Source organism: Mytilus trossulus, chromosome 3 (genome assembly GCF_036588685.1).
Source record: "Mytilus trossulus isolate FHL-02 chromosome 3, PNRI_Mtr1.1.1.hap1, whole genome shotgun sequence".
NCBI classification, from domain to species: Eukaryota; Metazoa; Mollusca; class Bivalvia; order Mytilida; family Mytilidae; genus Mytilus; species Mytilus trossulus.
This window is the reverse complement of record NC_086375.1, coordinates 90,027,276-90,050,131: the sequence shown is the minus strand read 5'-3', so window position 1 is coordinate 90,050,131 and position 22,856 is coordinate 90,027,276. Positions and strand designations below refer to the sequence as shown.

The 22,856-nt window shown below is 30.7% G+C and overlaps 1 protein-coding gene across 6 annotated transcripts in view; it reads left to right on the top strand.

The window, feature by feature from the left end:
* Positions 1 to 7,404, top strand: part of LOC134712800 (lysine-specific demethylase 6A-like) — a 73,983-nt gene extending 66,579 nt beyond the window's left edge. For all 6 annotated transcript variants that reach the window (XM_063574683.1, XM_063574686.1, XM_063574689.1 and 3 more), the window contains 6 exons: positions 406 to 520; positions 943 to 1,087; positions 1,366 to 1,550; positions 2,086 to 2,212; positions 2,409 to 2,579; positions 3,306 to 7,404. In XM_063574683.1, the coding sequence (XP_063430753.1) occupies positions 406 to 520; positions 943 to 1,087; positions 1,366 to 1,550; positions 2,086 to 2,212; positions 2,409 to 2,579; positions 3,306 to 3,326 (764 nt within the window). In that variant the 3' untranslated portion in view covers positions 3,327 to 7,404. The remainder of the gene's footprint in view (positions 1 to 405; positions 521 to 942; positions 1,088 to 1,365; positions 1,551 to 2,085; positions 2,213 to 2,408; positions 2,580 to 3,305) is intronic.
* The last annotated feature ends 15,452 nt before the right edge of the window (positions 7,405 to 22,856 follow it).

The window sequence follows — 22,856 nt, the reverse complement described above, 5'->3', positions numbered from 1 at the left end:
GGTAATTTTAAGGAAATTTTGCTGTTTTATATTGAATATTATTATAGATATAGATAAACTGTAAACAGCAATTATGTTCAGCAAAGTAAGATCTACAAATAAGTCAACATGAACGAAATGGTCAATTGACCCCTGTAGGAGTTATTGACCTTTGTAGTCAATTTTCAATCTGCTTCCTTTGTTTAATATTGACATAGACCAAGGTGAGCGACACAGGCTCTTTAGAGCCTCTAGTTTACCTACTTAAAAAAAAGTACAATATAAAAGAAATGAGATTGGAAATGTGTTCTATGTAAACAAAATCTGAGTTGTTTCCCCTATATATTGTCAAAGTATATCAGAGTTAGTTCCCTTTGTAAGTAATTTTAACACAATGAAAGCTAACCTTGCCTGCTTTTATTTTAGGACATCAAGAAAACAACAACTTTGGTTCCATAAATATAAACATTGGACCTGGAGATTGTGAATGGTTTGGTGTTCCTGATAATTATTGGGGTGTTATACAAAACATGTGTGAAAGGTAAATATTGGGGTGTTATACAAAACATGTGTGAAAGGTAATTATTGGGGTGTTATACAAAACATGTGTGAAAGGTAAATATTGGGTTCGCGTTAAAAAATATGAGAGTAAGGCAATGCACATTTTCTTCAATTTAATGGTTGAAAACTGAGACAAATTATTAATTCATAATTTGTATTTACCTTAAAAATATTTTTAAAGAGATCTAATGAGTGAAAATATATAAATAATCCAAAAAACAAGTATATTTTAAAATGATAAAAAGGTATTAATTTCTTGGGAGTATATTTTACAGTTATAAGAATCCTAACATTTGTTTAAGACTTACCAAAAGTACTCATATATAGTTGGTTGTTAGTATTTTAAGATTTTTGAAAACACAGATGAAAGTTCAGTTCAACTAAGTTTAATGTTTATTCCAGGAACAATCTGAATTATTTGACTGGTTCTTGGTGGCCTATATTAGAAGATCTGTATGAAGAGAATGTTCCAGTGTATAGGTTTATCCAGAAGCCTGGTGATTTAGTATGGGTTGGATGTGGTACAGTGCATTGGGTCCAGGCTGTGGTAAGTGACTTACATTTATAACAGTTAATCTTCTGTAGGTCAAATGTCAGCTTGTTTATTAATTTTTTTTAAGAAAAAAATGGGATTCCTGCCAGACAACTATAAAAAAAAAAACATAAAGGACTAGGGTGTGACTTCTTACTCATTCATTTAATTGCATAGATAATTTTTAAATAACAAGCATATAATAGTTTGACATGCAATTGCACACCCCAGTATAATCATAGGAATAAGCCAATTAGCCTTAATTTTACTTATGAATGTTTATTTTTTAACAGGGATGGTGTAATAATATTGCCTGGAACGTAGGACCTGTAAATCACAAAGCCTATCAGATGGGCATAGAAAGATATGAGTGGAATAAGTTACAGAATTATAAATCTATTGTTCCCATGCAGCATCTTTCATGGAATATAGCTCGTAATTTACAAATCTCAGAACCAACATTCTTTGAATTAGTCAAGTAAGTATTTGAATATTTAATTCACATTTCTGCCATCTTCAGTTCCTGTGTTATCTCACTAAAAACCATGGTAGATCAATCACTATTTCACAAAGCTTGCAGAAAGGGGTCTGATCTACCATTTTGTTGTTATCCACATCTCCTTTAAAATGGCTTTATAGATACTTTATCTAAACTTGCACATAGGTATGTACAGGACATGAGGTTGTGCACTTGATATTTTAATTTTTGATAGAAGTTTCTGCGGTTTTTCATACTTAAACATTGGTTAAATAATTATTATTTGGAGATGACAGCAAATGAACATTTGATAAAAAGGACTTAATTAAGAAAACTTTAAACAATCTACAAAAAATATTGAAAATCAAGATTGTCCAATGTGCAACTATCCAAACAGCATCCAAAAACAATAGAAATGTCTCTTATACAACATGTTCTAGATAATCCCCAGATGGAAAACTAATCTCTGTAATCATATATGCCGGATAATAAAGTCGGCAAATGTTGTATTTTGAATCTTTTAATTTGTTTGTAGAACTGTGTTGATGAGATCTATGAAACAGATTCGATTGACAATGGATTTTGTTGAAGCCATGGGGAAAGACATCAAATGGCAAGGTCGATCTGATAATGAGGCTGCTCACTACTGCAATAACTGTGATGTAAGTATGACAAGTTTCTTATGAAATTCAAGTTTTATAAACATACAGAACTTAACTATGTTTGAAAATGAGTGTTTTTCACTAATAAAGATTAATTATTGACTAAGTGATGGTTTCATATAAATAGTTGGTTCCCTGTATTGAATATTTAAATCTACAATTAAATAAATATGTTCCATTAATTCTGTCTTTGAAGGTTGAAGTGTTTGACGTTTTATTTGTGATGGAACAAGATCGTAAATATGTTGTCCATTGTATGGACTGTGGGAGGAAAATAAGTAATATATTGGAAGGTTTTATCATCCTCAATCAGTACAGATTAGAAGAACTATGTGATGTCTATGATCGCTTCCAACTCTCATGTCATGTAAGTATATAGTGTTATGGTCAAGAAAAAGAATATAACAGAACACAAGTAGTGTGAATTTCAATATCAAATAATTACCATAACTTTTAATTGGATATTAGAAGATGTGGTATGAGTGCCAATGAGACACCTCTCCATCAAAGTCACAATTTGTAAAAATTTTACAACCATTATAGGTCAAAGTACTGTCTTCAACACGAAGCTTAGTGTACATCTGTAGTATTATAATTTTTACTTCTGTTATTTTTGGCCGATTTTTGTTTTCCCTAACCGGTAATTTATTTGAATGTCTGGTTCTTATGATCTCAGACCTCCATTGGTCAAAATTCAATGTCATGTAATAAAACCACATTGCCTGATGACTTCACATATAAAAAAACGAATCTTAATGTAGATTTCTAACAAAGAAAGATGAAGTTTGTCCACCCAACTTATTATTCAGCAGTACCATATTACTCCACTCTAGACAATATAATTTAATATATTTTAAGGGTTGTTTAACTTGGCATGTGATGAAATGTCATATCACATTGGAGACAGAAGTAGAATCTTTAAATAGATTATTTATTTAGTTTACTCTCCTAACAAAAAATTGCTTGTTATTTATTATTTTGTTAGACATACTGGTAGTTGTAAATAACAATATTATAGAATTGTCAATTTATCTTCATACACATTATTAGAATAAAAAATGTAAAATAATAAAATAAATTGTTTCTCTTTCAGTTACCAACTGCATCAGTATGATAAATATCCTAACCTGTCATGACTGGAACTATGAGGAGACATGCTGTTAATCCTGATGACAATGCAGAGAGCCTTCACCACTATTGTATAATATGTCAATATCAGTTCATTGCTTTCTATTTTGGGTGAATTATCATTTCAACAGTACAATTATTAACTAAAACATTTTGTCAGCCATTATCAAATTAACTTATTTTATTAACCTACTAATGTTTCTAGTTGTTAATCTTGAACCGTGGTGGAATTTGTCCATATAGAATTGACTTAATTAGATCTGCTAGTTAAGGAACAAATAAATGATGTCCGAACTATTCAGCAAGCATTCCTACATTATGATGTTCACTTACCATCATTGTATAAACACTCGACTAACAATTCAGAAAGAAAAATGCCCACTTGTGAAACTTTATTTTGTATGATTTAAGAATTGACCAGTACTGAATATAGGAGTACAACCGATTATTTTCATTAACTACCACCTAGTATTGTATAAGGCCAAGTATATTTTTATCCTATGCAAATTATCAAAACATGGATCATCAGATTATTTTTATAGATCATCATTATACCTCACAATGTGTTACCATGGTTACGTAATGTACGATCATATTTCTGTACAAATTTCATACAGAGTGATTACTTAGAGTACGAGTTGAACGATTGATCTGTGGAATATCAGCCTATCCGATAATTAAAGGTAAAAATGCAATTAAAATCAAATAATTGTCATATAACATAGGAAAGAAAATAGCAACTGTTTGTTACAATCTACCATACTGTTATTAATGAAAGAACACATGTATGTTGATCATATAACTAATATAACAATTTAATTAGAAGCAGTTAATTTATGCAGGTAAACCAATTTACTAACAGCTTTAGGAAAGACGGTCCTCTGTTAAAAAACAATGTCTATTTATCAGGTTTTTATTCGCTTTTGATGTGTCAGAGTGGTATCATATTTATCATGCCCCATCATATTTTTGTGTTGTTAGGCAGGGAACTATGGGATGGTTTGATGGAATGGAAAAAGACCATAGATTTTATATTTGATGAAAACTACTGAAATGATATTAGAATTGCTATACTTAGGTTATAATACCTTTTTAATCAATGTCCTTCTGGCCTGCTTTTATTAGTCCGCTACTGACAAAAGTTGAAGATGACTTTAGGATTTATTATTATCAACAGGAAATTTCTGTTTTCTAAATTCCTCTTTACTATAGAAATAGATATATTTATAGATTATCATTGATCATCTTAATGAGATTGTTTGTCTCGCTTGAGCCGGAGATGACCAATGATAATCTATTTATCGCTATTTTCCTATGACAATAATGTCAATATTTCATGTCAATTTCCTTAGCAACACCACATGCATCCTTAGTTTCTAGCGATAATTTCCCATCTCGAGCGAGTAGCATGATATGAAAAATTTTCACAAAAAAAGATCAAAGGAAAAATGCACAAAATATTGATAATAGTTGTAATTGGCAATTCTCTCAGGTATTTAAAGAATAAGAATATTTTTGTTTTCCATTCCTTACTTTTTGTCTTCCATTCCACAAACCATCACATTTATAACTTAATTGATCTCAATTTCATTGTAATTATCATCACAAGATTTATATTCAAATTTTATTATAATTTATTTAAAAAAACATGTATGATTATTAATTACACTGTGTATGGCTTATTTATTTATATTTTATAATAAACAACACTTGGTTTATTTTTCTTGTGGTAAGACCACAATTGTGTTTAGCTGTGGAGCTTTGGTCAATTTCTAAAAATTCATAGATAAGGAATAAATGTTTTTTGCAAAAAATGTGCTTTTTTTCTAAAGATTTTTTTAATGTTTATAGATGTGTGGTATTCATAATTTTAGTGAAAGGTTTTATACAGTGAACTTTTTTTTATGAGAGTTAACACTTTTGATAGTTTGTTTTAAGTCAATTGTGGGGCTTTATGATAACCTGGCTGGTTTGCCAAGGTAGTCTGTTGATATTGAACAATGGAATTTTTGGATCATTATAAATGAAACTACAATCCTTCTCATAATAAACCATGATGTCAGACTTTTACTCCAGATTACAAAACTTACATGTAGAAGTATATTTCTCACCCTCTTGTGGTTTACTATCACACATGGACTGATAATCAAACCTCCAGTTGTTAGAGTTCTTGATTGAGATAGTCGGATGTTTTACCATCACTAATAGGTATTAAACATTTTGATATATTTATCTTAGGATAATTTTGTAGTGAAGGTGAACAAGATTTGTGTAAAATAAAAAATAATTGAGATTATTAGGGGATACAAATATTTATAGAACTTTTGATTTTAGAATGTTTTAGTTTTGATAAAGAAAAAGGTAACGTTATGTTGCTAAAGTTTATAACACATGATGTTAGAAAGGGAGATAACAAATCCTACGATTTAAGAAATATACAGGTTTATTTGTTACACATTATATAATAAATCAAAATAAGAAGGAGGTGTGTTGTTAGTTTGAAATTTATTTTTTGTTGATATGTAAATTTATTGAGAAAGTCATAGACAGAATGTATATGGTGTATATATGTGTTTTGTAGATGTTTGAAGTGAGCTATTTTTAGGATTGGTGTAATTGTTAATGTGCTAAATATAGTTGGCTGAGTTAATAGTAACTTCTCTGGTTTGTTACCTGTGTATATTTGTTTCCCCTGTTAAAACTCTGATTGTGATCTATGGTGCTTTTTGTTATATAAACATTTCATATGTTAACTTAATGTTCAATCTTATTCCCCAACACTTACAAATGAAATTAAATATACCTTGCGCAAAAAAAGTGGAAAAGTTTTAATATTAAAACGATTGGCTTAGTTTTACTGCTGTGTCATAAGCTAGTCAACACTGAGGCTGTCAGCTTGAACCCTGCACATGGCAGGTGTGTATAACTTTAATCTAAATTGACCAGGATTGTCCATAAATAAAAAGTGACTGCTATAAAATAGCCAAAAGTGCTGAAAATAATGTTAAATTCAAAAAATTCAAAATAAAAAATCCATCAAACGTAGATTTTTTTTTAAAATTTGAATTTAGAAAGATTTTTGTAATTTTTACTAAGAGCTTTTGAATTGAAAAACAAATCTATTTCCTTATAAATATTTGAAATACCTAAAATTTACCTGAACAAGGAACACAGATTTCTATCCCTGTTTTAAACTATCTATGAGAGAGGGACCAAAAGGAAGATTTACATCTTTTTCCTGCAAAATTAGTTTTTAACCGTGTGTTTCCATGACTTTTCCATTGATCTATGTAAATATTGTAATTTTTTTGTTGTTGATCAGAATGAATGGTTGACTTTACTAAACAGTTCAGTTGTTTATAGTTATCATCTGGCTTCATTGAAAAAAACAGAGGAGTCCAGCAAACCATTTACTGTTTACTTGGAGAAAATAATTTGCTGTTTCCATGGAAATTCTCAAATAAAATTGTTTCTTTATTTTATACTATTATAGTTAAAAAATTGTGGAGTACATATTATAAAATTCGATTTTTAAAATCAGGTTGACTGGAAAAATTTACATTTCCAAATAAACAGTAAAACTTTTTTCTCCAAATGATTTTGTGATGATTAAGTTGGGATTATATGCCAGAAATGTGTTATTAGTCTGATCTCAATAGTGTACTCATACAGTGTAAATTGAATGTTTAACTTATCTTGTTTTACCTCACTTCTCAGCTGTGAATGGCCATAATATAAAATATTTCTAATTCTTGTTTATCATTCCCATGTGGTCAATAGAACATTGTCTCTTTAATATAAAACATAATTTACAAAATGTTTTAATGCAGCTATTTGTTGTATATCCAATAGTTAACAATTATTACAATGTTAGATAAAAACACATGAAATTGATAAATAAGTAGTTAAAAAAATTCTCATGTTTTCCTGTTCACTGCTTTAAAAGCATCATTTCATCTTGTTAATAGTTAGCTGTATAAATGATGATTTAGAAACATTTTTATTGTGGCCACATTGATAATGATATTTATACTGTGTTATAATAAAACACGCCAATATTTCTATATACTTGTTGTTTTTTATTTCAAATTTCAGACACAACTGGTTCTCTCTTCAATGGTAGAGAAACGGAGGCGGATTAAGGGGGGGACGGGCCCCCCTTTTTGGGGAAAAAGTTTGATTGCTTATATAGGGAATCACTGAAGCAGGCCCCCTCTTAGGTCAGTCAGTGAACCCCCACTTATGAAAATTTCTGGATCCGCCCCTGAGAAATATTCCAGCTATTCCAAAGTTTAGTTTAAGTAACAATGTTCTTTTAGTTTAAGAGTTTTGACACAAACATCTCTCCATACATTTTGATCAAGAACACCCTAGACATTATGATCAGAACTAGCATCATAAATGACTACATTGCATCCTAATTAGTATCATAGACAGTACGACTAATAGTACAATGAATAACCAGAGATATGGAGTAAAACATCAATGAGACAGCAACCTTACATAACAAAAAAATCAAAGACAGTTATGAGTTAATTAAATCCGCAACAGTTGGCAGTCTTGTACTCAGTGTTGAGCTTGTAAAAAAAAAGTCTAATCTAAAAGTTGTGAGTAAATTCTATAGACTATCAAAGATCTATATGGAATTATGGAAATAACAAACATTAAAACATGACACTAGACAACCACTATTGTTCAGTCTCAACCCTTCCCCTTTTAATCTATCAGGTGACTCACAAAATGTTTTCATAAAAATATGCTATGACGTTACGCACGATATTGCGTCCCAATTGGTAACGTCAAAAGTTGACGTTTTACATCGGTAATCAAGTATACTTTGTTCGTTTTGATTGTAATCATTTTTGATCAATATGGATACTTCAAAGTCTCGCATATGTATGAAATATTTGCTACTGGTAGATACGAAAGCAATTGAACTTTTCGGACTTCTGATTCGGCTTGTGTTGTATTTTATATGAATTTATAGGGTTAAATATACTTACCATGAAATTACATTTATATATATAGAATATGTTTGCTTTCACAACATGTTCTCATCGCAATTACCTAGGTGATTAAAAATTACATCCATGAGATTTCAAAAATTACCATTTTTCTTTATATTTATTGTAACTTTTATTTTTTTGCTCTTTTCTTTTTAGTTTCTTTATCTTTGTACAATATTTAATTCTCTCTGTCTCGGATATGAAATTTTTCTGTTCTGTAATTAATATTTTACCTATTTATTGACAAATTACCAAATGTTTTTTTCTTTTCATTTTAGATAATTATTCATTTTCTATTTGATTATAACTACTTTTATATATTGCAGTTCTTATCGTGGTTTCTATGATTCTATCTATTTTCGAAATTTGTTATTTGGTTATTTTGTTTTGTCCTCTGATCTTAAAACATAAAATCGAACCGTACTTGTTATTTAAAAAACAATGAAATATCGTTCATATATCATTTGATAATACGGACTGCTTTCAAATTCGATGGCCTAGGAGGATGATTGGCCTAATGAGTTCATATAAAATGATAAAAAGCATGGTGATTTTAAGATACCCTCGTGGCGAGATTTGTTCGACTTCGATCCTAATCGACAGTTATTGCAACTATTTTAACTTAAGGTCGCTTGATGTCCAGCTTCTCCTACCTTTGATGACAGGTCAATAAAATACAACAAATGTCGCTTATACATGTAGTGGTGTTTAACACCAAAACAAAGAACAAACTTTTAGAAATAATTTGAAAACACATATATGTATAGCATCCTGAATCAAAAACGTTCAAAACGTAAGAAAATTGCTCAGTGGACAAAGTTGCAAGACATTTGATTTGTTAAAAAACGAAGCCATTTCGACTTAACAGCTTATCAAAAAGTATGTTATCGTATTGTGGGGTGAAAGCACAATTATGAAAAAGCACTGTTTTATATGCTACAAATTGAATATTTAATAAAATGACGTTGAAACTGACAGTGTTTTTGTAAAAAGCGGCGAAATTCAACATTGGACAATCTCGCAAGACATTTTCCCGAGGCCAATGCGTTTTTATTTGTGGTGTGAGTGCTGTAAAATTCCGGATTTGAAATGGTCTATCTAAGCACATTTGTAGGAATAATTTATAAAAACAAAATTTTATATCATCTGATATTTTAAAAAGCGATTAATTTTGATAACTGACCATGGCGAGGATTATTCATTTTTGAAAAAATATTTTTTTACCGTTAGATCAACACAAAAAACAGCAATGGCGTCATAAATTATATTAGACGTTTATCATTCATGTGAATTTTTGCGGATTTTAAACTTTTTATTAGACCACAAAAATTCCCGCAAAAGTTATTTTGCGAATAATTTGTTACGTCTGACACGGATATTTTCTGACGTTTTGGTAATATTTGTATCAATATTTGAAACTTTTATGAAAAGTTAAAGAATATTTTTAATATTTTTGGAAACAGTAATACCTGCCTAATCTATGGATTTTATTTCATAAAGCTGAACTAGTTAGTTTTCATAGAAGAGCTATTTATCAAATTGCTCTGTCGCATTTCACATCATTGACGCAATAATGTGCTTAACGTCTATACTGAAAACAGGAAAAACTCTAAACTTTACAATGTAAAAGGTGTTATGAATAATAAAAACACTGACACTAACAAATACAAAAGTACACACACTGAAATGTCTCACCTTCTTTACTAACCATTGATAGTTGATAGTCCTAATTATAAAGCTTTACTACAACTATCACATAAACTTAACATGATCCAAGAAAATGAGGTCAGATAAACCAAATTTGAAATACATATTCATCTTATAATTGTTCCATACATCAAATGTGCTTGAAATATAGTTGACCTTTTGCATATCTAAGAAACAAACTTATCATTGATTAATAAACTATGAAAATGAGGCCAAGGTCAGATGAACCCTGCCAGACAGACGTGTACACCTTACAATCTTAACATGCTTTAAATATAGTTGACCTTTTGCATATAGTATCTAAGATACAAAATGAGCTAGGAAAACTTAAAATTCACAATGAACCATTAAAAGGGGGTAATGGTCAGATGATAATTGCCAGACATACATTAATAATTCCATTCACCAAATATAGATAACCTTTTGCCTATAGTATTAGAAAAAAAACAGACCCCAAAAAAATCTTCATATTTAGCAATGAACCATAAACATGAGGTAAAGGTAAAAAAAAACATGCCAGACTGACATATACATCATAAAATATGCTCATACACTTTATATATTTGACCTATTGCATAAAGTATTAGAAAAAAAAACAGACCAAAAGACAAAAACTTAATCATAACCACTGAACAAATAAATTGAAGTAGAGTCAAAAGACACCTGTCAATTGGACATGTTCACCTTACAATCATTCCAAACACAAATATAGTTGGTCTTTGCTTATAGTATCTGAGATAGGGACTTGACAACCAAAACTTAACCTTGTTCACTAATCCATGATCCATGAAATGAGGTCGAAGTCAAACTGTCTGACGGGCATGAGGACCTTGCAAGATAAATATCAAATAGAGTTATTACTAATATAATAAGAGAGAAATAAAGAATACTAAAATTCTTAACTTTTTTTCCTAGAAGTCCCTGAACCATGAAAATGAAGTCAAGGATAATGAACATATGACAGCCGAAAACTTCATAACATAACGCATCTGAAAACAAAGTATGAAGGAACTAGGTCTTCTACTTAAAATCTGAAATATAAAGTTAGTTCATGCCAACGTCACCGGATCACTACCCCTATGTCGAGCTTTCTGCAACAGAATTTGCAGGCTCGACAAAACAACATTAAAAGTTTGTAATTTCCGAAATCAAATTCAATGCATTAATGGCTGTTGTTATGAATTAATTATACCATCCTCCTAAGTAATGTTGATGGCTGTAAATAACCTCGAATATCGTTCAAAAATATACATAAAGCTATGTTTTATAATTATTGGTAATACTTCAATGTACAAGTGGCTGCAAATGCACCCCTATGCATCGGAGTTTAAGTTACAGTAAATGGACTGTCACAGATTTTCTTAAAATTTTGCATACGCCTTTAGATCGTTAACTGTATTTAAAAATCGAAAACATTATGCCTTTATCTGGGTGCGTCTAAACACTGCTAAGGAGTCCTTAGTGCACTAAGGACTTATAACATGCCACTAAGGACAAGATGGGGTGCTGTAACATGCAATTTCTTTTCATATTATGGTAGAGAATGATATTTAATGCATAAATTTCAATTTTTGTAGAAAAATAATCATAGATGAATAAGATATTCAACATTATTTAGACACGTGCCCGTATTTCTTTGATGTGCCGAAAATCAATGAACCGTTTGACACGTGTCATATTACATAACTGATTACACGGGAATCATGGTATTTGTTGTGTTTAATGGACAAGATTGGTAAAAAAATGAATTGTTGTTGAAATACTATTAATGTGTTTTTTTCTCAAGTGTATTGAAGGTTTTTTAATTTGATGTTCATATATTAATAAATGACACGTATAAGATTCTCAATAACATCTATGATGAAAGGGCATCAAGTGGTATTTTTACACTAAGTAGTGGTTCAACAACAAGAGGGCATTCTTTGAAGTTAGTCAAGAACAGGAGTAGGCTAGATCTTAGAAAGTATTATTTCACCAACAGAGTAGTGGAAGTCTGGAACAGTTTTCCTGAGACAATTGTAACTGCCAAAAACGTTAAAACATTCGAACGAAGACTAGATAAATATTGGAAAGAACATCCTATGATTTACGACTACACAGTAGATTACAACTTCATGATCGGAGGTAGCACAGTAATCAACAGTGATAGTGACAATGAAATAGAGCCAAATATAGAGGAGCAAGCTGATCTCCTGCGTTTGGAAACACTTAGGTAGGTAGACAGAATACGGGCGACGACGGACATGCGTTCGAACAGGTATGGAGCCGAAACACATTATTTTGTTTCTTGTGGTGCACTTTTCAAAATTTATTTTCTTATATGGAGACGTTCAGCAATGTATTACTGGACAACACGTTATCAATAAGTTAATAAACTTTTTACTACATGCAACCACCCTTGTGCTTTTGCTATGGTACTTTTTCAAAATGTTATCCTTTTTTTTAATTTACATTGTACATATGAAGACGTTTGAGCAATGTATTTGGGGACCCAAAAAAATCCATCTGATAAAAAATATTAACGACATGTAACCAAACTTATTTAATGCAAGCTACAAGTAAACAGACGGATTTAGACAGAAATCATGTTTTTGTGCGTATGCTATGGTTCATTTTCAAATTTTATTATCATATGAAGAACACGTTTGAGCAATATATTTCTGGACAAAAACGAGTTCAATACGATAATAAATTGTTGCAACCATAATCAAAAATGATGTGGTAGGGTTGGTGATGAGACAACTATTCACAAGAGACAAAATGACACAGAAATTAATAACTTTAAGTTACCCATACGGCCGTCAACAGTGAGTAATTTTTACAAAGCACTCTTTAACTTTAAATTAACAAATGCAGGAAATTATTTGTAAATAATGTACTAAACACTGTGGAACATTTTGAAAAACATTTCTCTTTCATATATTAGAAATAAAACCTAATCTGACTAAAATTCGTTAAATGATTATTTTAAACTTCGTTTACTTTTAGAAGAAAAAAAACCAAATGTCAAACAATTTCAAATCAATAAGTACCGCCTTTGTAAACTGATATCAAACTGGTTGAAAACTAGTGGTTTTGATAAATCACAAGGACGCCACATGATTTTTTACCAATTCAATCGTTTTTCGTACTAGTACGTAAAAAGAAGTAATAGAAAATGGACATTCAAATAAAAATCATGATTTATAGGGTTTTTTCCGGAATTTACTCATGTTTTAGTGAAGCCACTCGTAACGCATCTTTGTCGGAATTAAAATAAAAACAAAAAAGTTATAAATATATATATTCATTTTGTCTTCATGTCTCTTACATAAACATTTACCAAGCTGACTACACTCTTACTTATTAGTTGGCGCACATCAACATTAAAACCTATGGCAAATAACTATGTCGGGAAATAAATGAAACAAAAGCAAAATTATTTGTCCTTTTAATCATTTTAACTTTTAAATAAGAACAACACATTTTATTATGATAATCAAGTATTAATCTTTTCGATACAATTGTCAATTTCTTAAATTAAAGAATATATGATTGTTTAATCAGTTGTTATATTATTTGGCACGTGTCAATCGGTTCGTTGATTTTCGGTATATCAAAGAAAAATGGGCACGTGCCTAGAAAATGTTGAATATCTTTTTTATTTATGATTATTTTTCTATAAAATTTGAAATTTATGCATTAAATATCAATCTTTAACAGAATATGCAAAAATAACACGTATAACAGTAGTCCTTCTAGTCCTTAGTGGCATTGTATAGTCCTTAGTGCACTAAGGAGTCCTTAGCAGTGTTTAGACGTACCGCCTTTATCTCTCTCCTCTTTTAATATTGCGGATTGAATTGTTTCAAAATAGGAACCATTTGTATAGAATAACAATTTCAATAACTTTAGTCGAAGAAGCGAGACTTAGCGATCCTACATTTTGTCGGCGTCCACAAATTCACTCTGTGGTTAAAGTTTTTGACTTTAATAACTTTCTTGGACTATCCCGGATTTGTACCAAACTTGTAGAGAATCTTGTATGTGATCATAAGATAGTATCCCCAAGTAAATTTTGTATTATAAAATTCCATTTTTTCCAAATTTTACTTATAAATGGACGAGAAACAATACATTCACTCTGTGGTTGAAGTTTTAAAATTTTGATAACTTTCTTAGACTATCCTGGATTTGTACTAAACTTGGACAGAAGATCGTTTATGATCATAAGTTAGTATCCACAAGTAAATTTTCTAAAAAAAACTATTTTTCTTTGTATTTTACTTATAAAAGGACTTAGTTGTGAATGTAGGACAGAAAGTCACAGGACAAAAAGTCACAATTCAGTTTTGAGATTATTTTTCTTTGAATAATGGAACACTAATTTTGAAAAAAAAATAAAAAAAATTTCATGAACTATCATGGTAATTCAAATGTATTAAATAATTATCAATTATGACCAAATGATTGTTATAAAAACAAAATGTCAAAGTGGCTTGGTACTTAAATGGCTTCCTTGTGCCAAGAAATGTATTCATTGAATGATTAAAATTGAATAACTGTCCGTTTGGACAGAAGCTTCTAACAATCAAAAGATAGTATCAAGAGGAATATTTATTGATTCCCCCTCATTTTTGTAAAGGATACAATCAACAGCAAAAGTAGGCGAGACACTGGGTTCCGTGGAACCCTTACATTTTTAACTGCTAAAAGTGATAGGTTTAGCATTCGTGTGAAAATTACAGGTAAATTAGAGGTCCCAAAAACATCTACCTGTCAATGCTTAATTACACGACACAATAAACAAATTCTTTTGTTTACAACCGTTTTTTGATATCATAAAATCGTAAGGGAGCTGTGTGTAATGTCACTATGTACACGTGATTATATATAAGATTCTTATAAATTGAGATCAAAAATTTTGATAAATTACAATTAAAACTACCATAACACAGCTTACATGCACTCAAGAAAAACACTGGTTAAGTACAAATGAATATACAGATTGCTTGAATTTTATGAGGTATGTTGAAATAATTAAATAAATACATTTTTTTAAATCAATGATTCATAGTACTGTCGAAAAACATTATAATGGTAATTAGCGAGTATTTGAGTCCCAGAATTGAATTGAACCAAAACTGGGACTATTATATTATACTATCATAGTCCCAGACTAGCTGTAGAAGAAAAATTGTCAGAGAATTTCTACTCATAACTAGTCGATTAGGGAGGCATTTAAGAGTGGTGGACAGCATGTCACAGAAAAATTAAAAAAAAAATTGTTATAAAGAAGAAACCACCTTAGTCCTGTTAAAAAATTCATTTTTCTTGAACTTTTATATATGATACATCAACTGTGTTATTAAAATTATTGAATGAATATCTGTTATGATCAAAGAATTGTTAAGAAAACAAAATGTCAAAGTGGGCAGGTACTTAAACGGCTTCATGATGCCAAGAAATATATATTCTTTGCATGATCAAAATTTCATTTAATAAGGCTTATGAACTGTTTCCTAAACTATGAAATGAATATGTAATGAAATGAATATATCTCAAGAAAATTTGCTTAAATATTCAAACAATTTTAGACAAAATTTTTGACATAATATGTAAAAAAAGATGTACGTGTTATGATTGCCGTTGAGACAACTCTCCACAAATGACAAAAAAAAAACATAAATTAACAACTATAGGTCACCCTATGGCATTCAACAATGAACAAAGTCCATACCGCATAGTCAGCTATAAAAGGCCCCGAAATGACAATTGTGTAAAACAATTCAAACTAAAAACTAACGGCCTTATTTGTGTACAAAAAAAATGGACGAAAAACAAAAATGTAACACATAAAAAAAGAGAACCACTGAATTACAGGATCCTGACTTGGGACAGGCACATACACACAATTTGGCGGGTTTAAACATGTTAGCGGGATCCCAACCCTCCCCTAACCTGGGACTGTGGTATAACAGTACAACATAAGAACGAACTATAAAAATCTGTTGAAAAAGGCTTTTATAACTCATCAGATGGAAAAAAAATACATTGTCCATTTACTTTTTGTCCTGAGTCTTTCTGTCCGTTTAAGCAATAATAATACCGAATAGAACAGTTGCGCCAAGTGCGCATAATACGCCTGGCACCTTGCAACTGGACAGTTTTCAATAATTTTCCAACTAATTAAATAACTCCGCAATGTCATTTCTGAAAATAATAATAAAAAAGGGGAGCTGATTTCAATAGATATAAACAAGTAACTCAAGTTGCACGATCACTGCTCAAAGCATTTTTGAACTGTTTGAAATACAGAAAATTCTCCTTTTTTTAACAGTCCCAATACTCTAAAAAAAAAAATCAGAAATTAAAAAAAAAATCGAAAGGGATTGTATGTCAATATATGGGAACAATTTAGTTTCACGAAAATTAATCAAGACTTTTCAAGTTCTTTTGGAATATCCCACATTTCAGTTTAATGAATACAATCCCATAACTCAGAAACTTAAAATCTAAAATTTATAAAAACCGCAAGGGAGCCTTCCTCAATAGACATAACATTTCACTGAAGTTTCATTAAATTGATGAAATCGACAGAGTTCCAAACATTTCCTGTTGTTTAACTCTCCCGACATTTTAAGGTTTTAAAACTGCTCCTTTAAGTTATTAATTATCAGCTCTGTATCTACCATCAAGAGTTTTAAAACTGCTCCTTATAAATGATCACCTCTGTATCTACCATTAAGAGTTTTAAAACTGCTCCTTATTAATGATCAGCTCTGTATCTACCATCAAGAGTTTTAAAACTGCTCCTTATTAATTATGAGTTCTGTATCTACCATCAAGAGTTTTAAAACTGCTCATTATAAATTATGAGCTCTGTATCTACCATCAAGAGTTTTAAAACTGCTCCTTATTAATGATCAGCTCTGTATCTACCATATAGAGTTTTAAAACTGCTCCTTATAAATTATGAGCTCTGTATCTACCATCAAGAGTTTTAAAACTGCTCCTTATAAATTATGAGCTCTGTATCTACCATCAATAGTTTTAAAACTGCTCATTATAAATTATGAGCTCTGTATCTACCATCAAGAGTTTTAAAACTGCTCCTTATTAATGATCAGCTCTGTTTTTACCATCAAGAGTTTTAAAACTGCCGATTATAAATTATCAGCTCTGTATCTACCATAAAGAGTTTTAAAACTGATCCTTATTAATGATCAGCTCTGTATCTACCAACAAGAGTTTTAAAACTGCTCCTTATTAATTATGAGCTCTGTATCTACCATCAAGAGTTTTAAAACTGCTCCTTATAAATTACGAGCTCTGTATCTACCATCAATAGTTTTAAAACTGCTCCTTATAAATGATCAGCTCTGTATCTACCATCAATAGTTTTAAAACTGCTCCTTATTAATTATGAGCTCTGTATCTACCATCAAGAGTTTTAAAACTGCTCCTTATAAATTATGAGCTCTGTATCTACCAACAAGAGTTTTAAAACTGCTCCTTATAAATTATGAGCTCTGTATCTACCAACAAGAGTTTTAAAACTGCTCCTTATAAATTATGAGCTCTGTATCTACCATCAATAGTTTTAAAACTGCTCCTTATAAATGATCAGCTCTGTATCTACCATCAATAGTTTTAAAACTGCTCCTTATTAATTATGAGCTCTGTATCTACCAACAAGAGTTTTAAAACTTCTCCTTATAAATTATGAGCTCTGTATCTACCAACAAGAGTTTTAAAACTGCTCCTTATAAATTATGAGCTCTGTATCTACCATCAAGAGTTTTAAAACTGCTCCTTATAAATTATGAGCTCTGTATCTACCATCAATAGTTTTAAAACTGCTCATTATAAATTATGAGTTCTGTATCTACCAACAAGAGTTTTAAAACTGCTCCTTATAAATTATGAGCTCTGTATCTACCATCAATAGTTTTAAAACTGCTCCTTATTAATTATGAGCTCTGTATCTACCAACAAGAGTTTTAAAACTTCTCCTTATAAATTATGAGCTCTGTATCTACCAACAAGAGTTTTAAAACTGCTCCTTATAAATTATGAGCTCTGTATCTACCATCAAGAGTTTTAAAACTGCTCCTTATAAATTATGAGCTCTGTATCTACCATCAATAGTTTTAAAACTGCTCATTATAAATTATGAGTTCTGTATCTACCATCAAGAGTTTTAAAACTGCTCCTTATAAATTATGAGCTCTGTATCTACCAACAAGAGTTTTAAAACTGCTCCTTATAAATTATGAGCTCTGTATCTACCAACAAGAGTTTTAAAACTGCTCCTTATAAATTATGAGCTCTGTATCTACCATCAATAGTTTTAAAACTGCTCCTTATAAATGATCAGCTCTGTATCTACCATCAATAGTTTTAAAACTGCTCCTTATTAATTATGAGCTCTGTATCTACCAACAAGAGTTTTAAAACTTCTCCTTATAAATTATGAGCTCTGTATCTACCAACAAGAGTTTTAAAACTGCTCCTTATAAATTATGAGCTCTGTATCTACCATCAAGAGTTTTAAAACTGCTCCTTATAAATTATGAGCTCTGTATCTACCATCAATAGTTTTAAAACTGCTCCTTATAAATTATGAGTTCTGTATCTACCATCAAGAGTTTTAAAACTGCTCCTTATAAATGATCAGCTCTGTATCTACCATCAATAGTTTTAAAACTGCTCCTTATTAATTATGAGCTCTGTATCTACCATCAAGAGTTTTAAAACTGCTCCTTATAAATTATGAGCTCTGTATCTACCAACAAGAGTTTTAAAACTGCTCCTTATAAATTATGAGCTCTGTATCTACCAACAAGAGTTTTAAAACTGCTCCTTATAAATTATGAGCTCTGTATCTACCATCAATAGTTTTAAAACTGCTCCTTATAAATGATCAGCTCTGTATCTACCATCAATAGTTTTAAAACTGCTCCTTATTAATTATGAGCTCTGTATCTACCAACAAGAGTTTTAAAACTTCTCCTTATAAATTATGAGCTCTGTATCTACCAACAAGAGTTTTAAAACTGCTCCTTATAAATTATGAGCTCTGTATCTACCATCAAGAGTTTTAAAACTGCTCCTTATAAATTATGAGCTCTGTATCTACCATCAATAGTTTTAAAACTGCTCATTATAAATTATGAGTTCTGTATCTACCATCAAGAGTTTTAAAACTGCTCATTATAAATTATGAGCTCTGTATCTACCATCAAGAGTTTTAAAACTGCTCCTTATTAATGATCAGCTCTGTATCTACCATCAAGAGTTTTAAAACTGCTCCTTATAAATTATGAGCTCTGTATCTACCATCAAGAGTTTTAAACTGCTCCTTATAAATGATCAGCTCTGTATCTACCATCATACGTTTTAAAACTGCTCCTTATTAATGATCAGCTCTGTATCTACCATCAAGAGTTTTAAAACTGCTCCTTATAAATTATGAGCTCTGTATCTACCATCAATAGTTTTAAAACTGCTCCTTATAAATGATCAGCTCTGTATCTACCATCAAGAGTTTTAAAACTGCTCCTTATTAATGATCAGCTCTGTATCTACCATCAAGAGTTTTAAAACTGCTCCTTATTAATTATGAGCTCTGTATCTACCAACAAGAGTTTTAAAACTGCTCCTTATAAATTATGAGTTCTGTATTTACCATCAAGAGTTTTAAAACTGCTCATTATAAATTATGAGCTCTGTATCTACCATCAAGAGTTTTAAACTGCTCCTTATAAATGATCAGCTCTGTATCTACCATCAAGAGTTTTAAAACTGCTCCTTATTAATTATGAGCTCTGTATCTACCAACAAGAGTTTTAAAACTGCTCCTTATAAATTATGAGCTCTGTATCTACCAACAAGAGTTTTAAAACTGCTCCTTATAAATTATGAGCTCTGTATCTACCATCAAGAGTTTTAAAACTGCTCCTTATAAATTATGAGCTCTGTATCTACCATCAATAGTTTTAAAACTGCTCCTTATAAATGATCATCTCTGTATCTACCATCAATAGTTTTAAAACTGCTCCTTATTAATTATGAGCTCTGTATCTACCAACAAGAGTTTTAAAACTGCTCCTTATAAATTATGAGTTCTGTATCTACCATCAAGAGTTTTAAAACTGCTCATTATAAATGATCAGCTCTGTATCTACCATCAAGAGTTTTAAAACTGCTCCTTATTAATGATCAGCTCTGTATCTACCAACAAGAGTTTTAAAACTGCTCCTTATAAATGATCAGCTCTGTATCTACCAACAAGAGTTTTAAAACTGCTCATTATAAATTATGAGCTCTGTATCTACCATCAAGAGTTTTAAAACTGCTCCTTATAAATTATGAGCTCTGTATCTACCATCAATAGTTTTAAAACTGCTCATTATAAATTATGAGCTCTGTATCTACCATCAAGAGTTTTAAAACTGCTCCTTATTAATGATCAGCTCTGTATCTACCATATAGAGTTTTAAAACTGCTCCTTATAAATTATGAGCTCTGTATCTACCAACAAGAGTTTTAAAACTGCTCCTTATAAATTATGAGCTCTGTATCTACCATCAAGAGTTTTAAAACTGCTCCTTATAAATGATCAGCTCTGTATCTACCATCAAGAGTTTTAAAACTGCTCATTATAAATTATGAGCTCTGTATCTACCATCAAGAGTTTTAAAACTGCTCCTTATAAATTATGAGCTCTGTATCTACCATCAATAGTTTTAAAACTGCTCATTATAAATTATGAGCTCTGTATCTACCATCAAGAGTTTTAAAACTGCTCCTTATTAATGATCAGCTCTGTATCTACCATATAGAGTTTTAAAACTGCTCCTTATAAATTATGAGCTCTGTATCTACCAACAAGAGTTTTAAAACTGCTCTTTATAAATTATGAGCTCTGTATCTACCATCAAGAGTTTTAAAACTGCTCCTTATTAATGATCAGCTCTGTTACTACCATCAAGACAGATTTGTAATCATTCATACAACAAGATCATCAATACATATTATCTTAAGAATTGGAGGAAAGTTAAAATCTAAAGTTCAAGCTGTATTAAACTCAAATATTATGTTGGTAAACAAACAAAAATACATAATTGGTAAGGAATGAGTCCCATTTAACATACGTATATAAATGAGAATGAAGGTGTCAAGGTCAGACGAACACTTCCTGACAGACATGTTAATATTACAATCATGACATACACCAAAAATCAATATTTTGATTAGATTGTCCAAAAATTGTAAATTCCTTGTGTCATAAAACTTATAAGAATCTGGGTGGTAGAAGACATAGGGAGATACTGATACAACCAGGAAACTAGTGTATAGTAACTATAGTAACCATGGGAATGAGGTCAATGATGTGACATATTGTAACTGCAGATAACGGTCTTCTTCTAAATACTGCCCACAATTAACATGATGAATATCCTGGCAAGTTGCGCATGATTAAAAACAGATCGAAAAAATAGGTAAAAACAAATTGTTCTTTTGATTTAGTTTGAGGTTTTGGTCACTTGAGACTTGAGTAGTATTATATATATAGTATAATAATTTCTAGTCCAAATATAGTATAGTTCTACTACACATAAAAAAAAACATTTGTCAAAAGGTGTTCTACCATTTGTAATTAAATATTATTCGTGATGCTATCAGAGTATTAGATTGGAAACGGTATTTTATCAAATATCTAGTACATGTACTAAAAAGAAAAAGAACTGCATAGAACAGTGTTGACGGGAAAAAACCCAATTTTGCCTGTATTGAAAAAAGAAGTAAAATCACAAAAATACCGAACTCCGAGGATATTTCAATTGGAAAGTCTCCAATCAAATGACAAAATACATCAGCGAATGGACAACAACTGTCACATTCCAGACTTGGCACAACATTTTCAAATGTAGAAAATGATGGATGAACCTGGTTTTATAGCGCCAAACCTCTCACTTGTATGACAGTCGCATCAAATATAAGTCTCATGCTCTATTTTAAGTTTCAGTAGCAACCACTGTTAATAGTTTTTAGATTTTATTTTTAACAAACTCCAAGTGAAACAACCTATAAAGGAGGATTGACAGCTTACTTTGTTTCAACTAATTTGACCAAATGATGAATGATATCACTGGCCCTTTGTACCATGTAAGCTTGAATTAGAAAATGGACATATTGGCTTTGCTAATTGTTGAAGCCTATTGGAGACCTATAGTTAAATTCTGTGTCATTTGCTCTCTTGTGAAGAGTTGTCTCATTGGCAATCATACCACTGCCTTCTTCTTTACCGGTATATATTTTTCCTGTGTGATCGTTTTGTTCTAACAAGTTAAAATCATTTTCATTTCAATTGGGTTGACAATAAATATACACCAAAGAGTCACCAAAAGCAGGTGGAAAGAACACAACAATATATAATTACAAACGTCATGCATGTACTAAATCTTGAATTTCACACAAAGCAATGGTCAGTTTATCTTCGTCTGCAGTATCTTCAGTACCTTTCAATGGAATCTTAAGCATGGTTTGAGTTGATTAAAACAGAGGTTCTTCAGAAGTGTAGGCTCGCACTCTGCTCTATAATAACAGAGAATCTTACCCCAGTGAGCTTGCCCTTTGGCCTACATATATGGGGTAGACTGATACTGAGTACAACTACGTTAAATATATTTTGATGTTACTGCTTTATCTAAAAATTCGAACCCCTATTCCTTGTAATTGACAACACAACGCACAGTAGGAACACCACAGCTTGCCTCTTGGTATCATCGATACCTTTATTGAAGATTTAACATAGA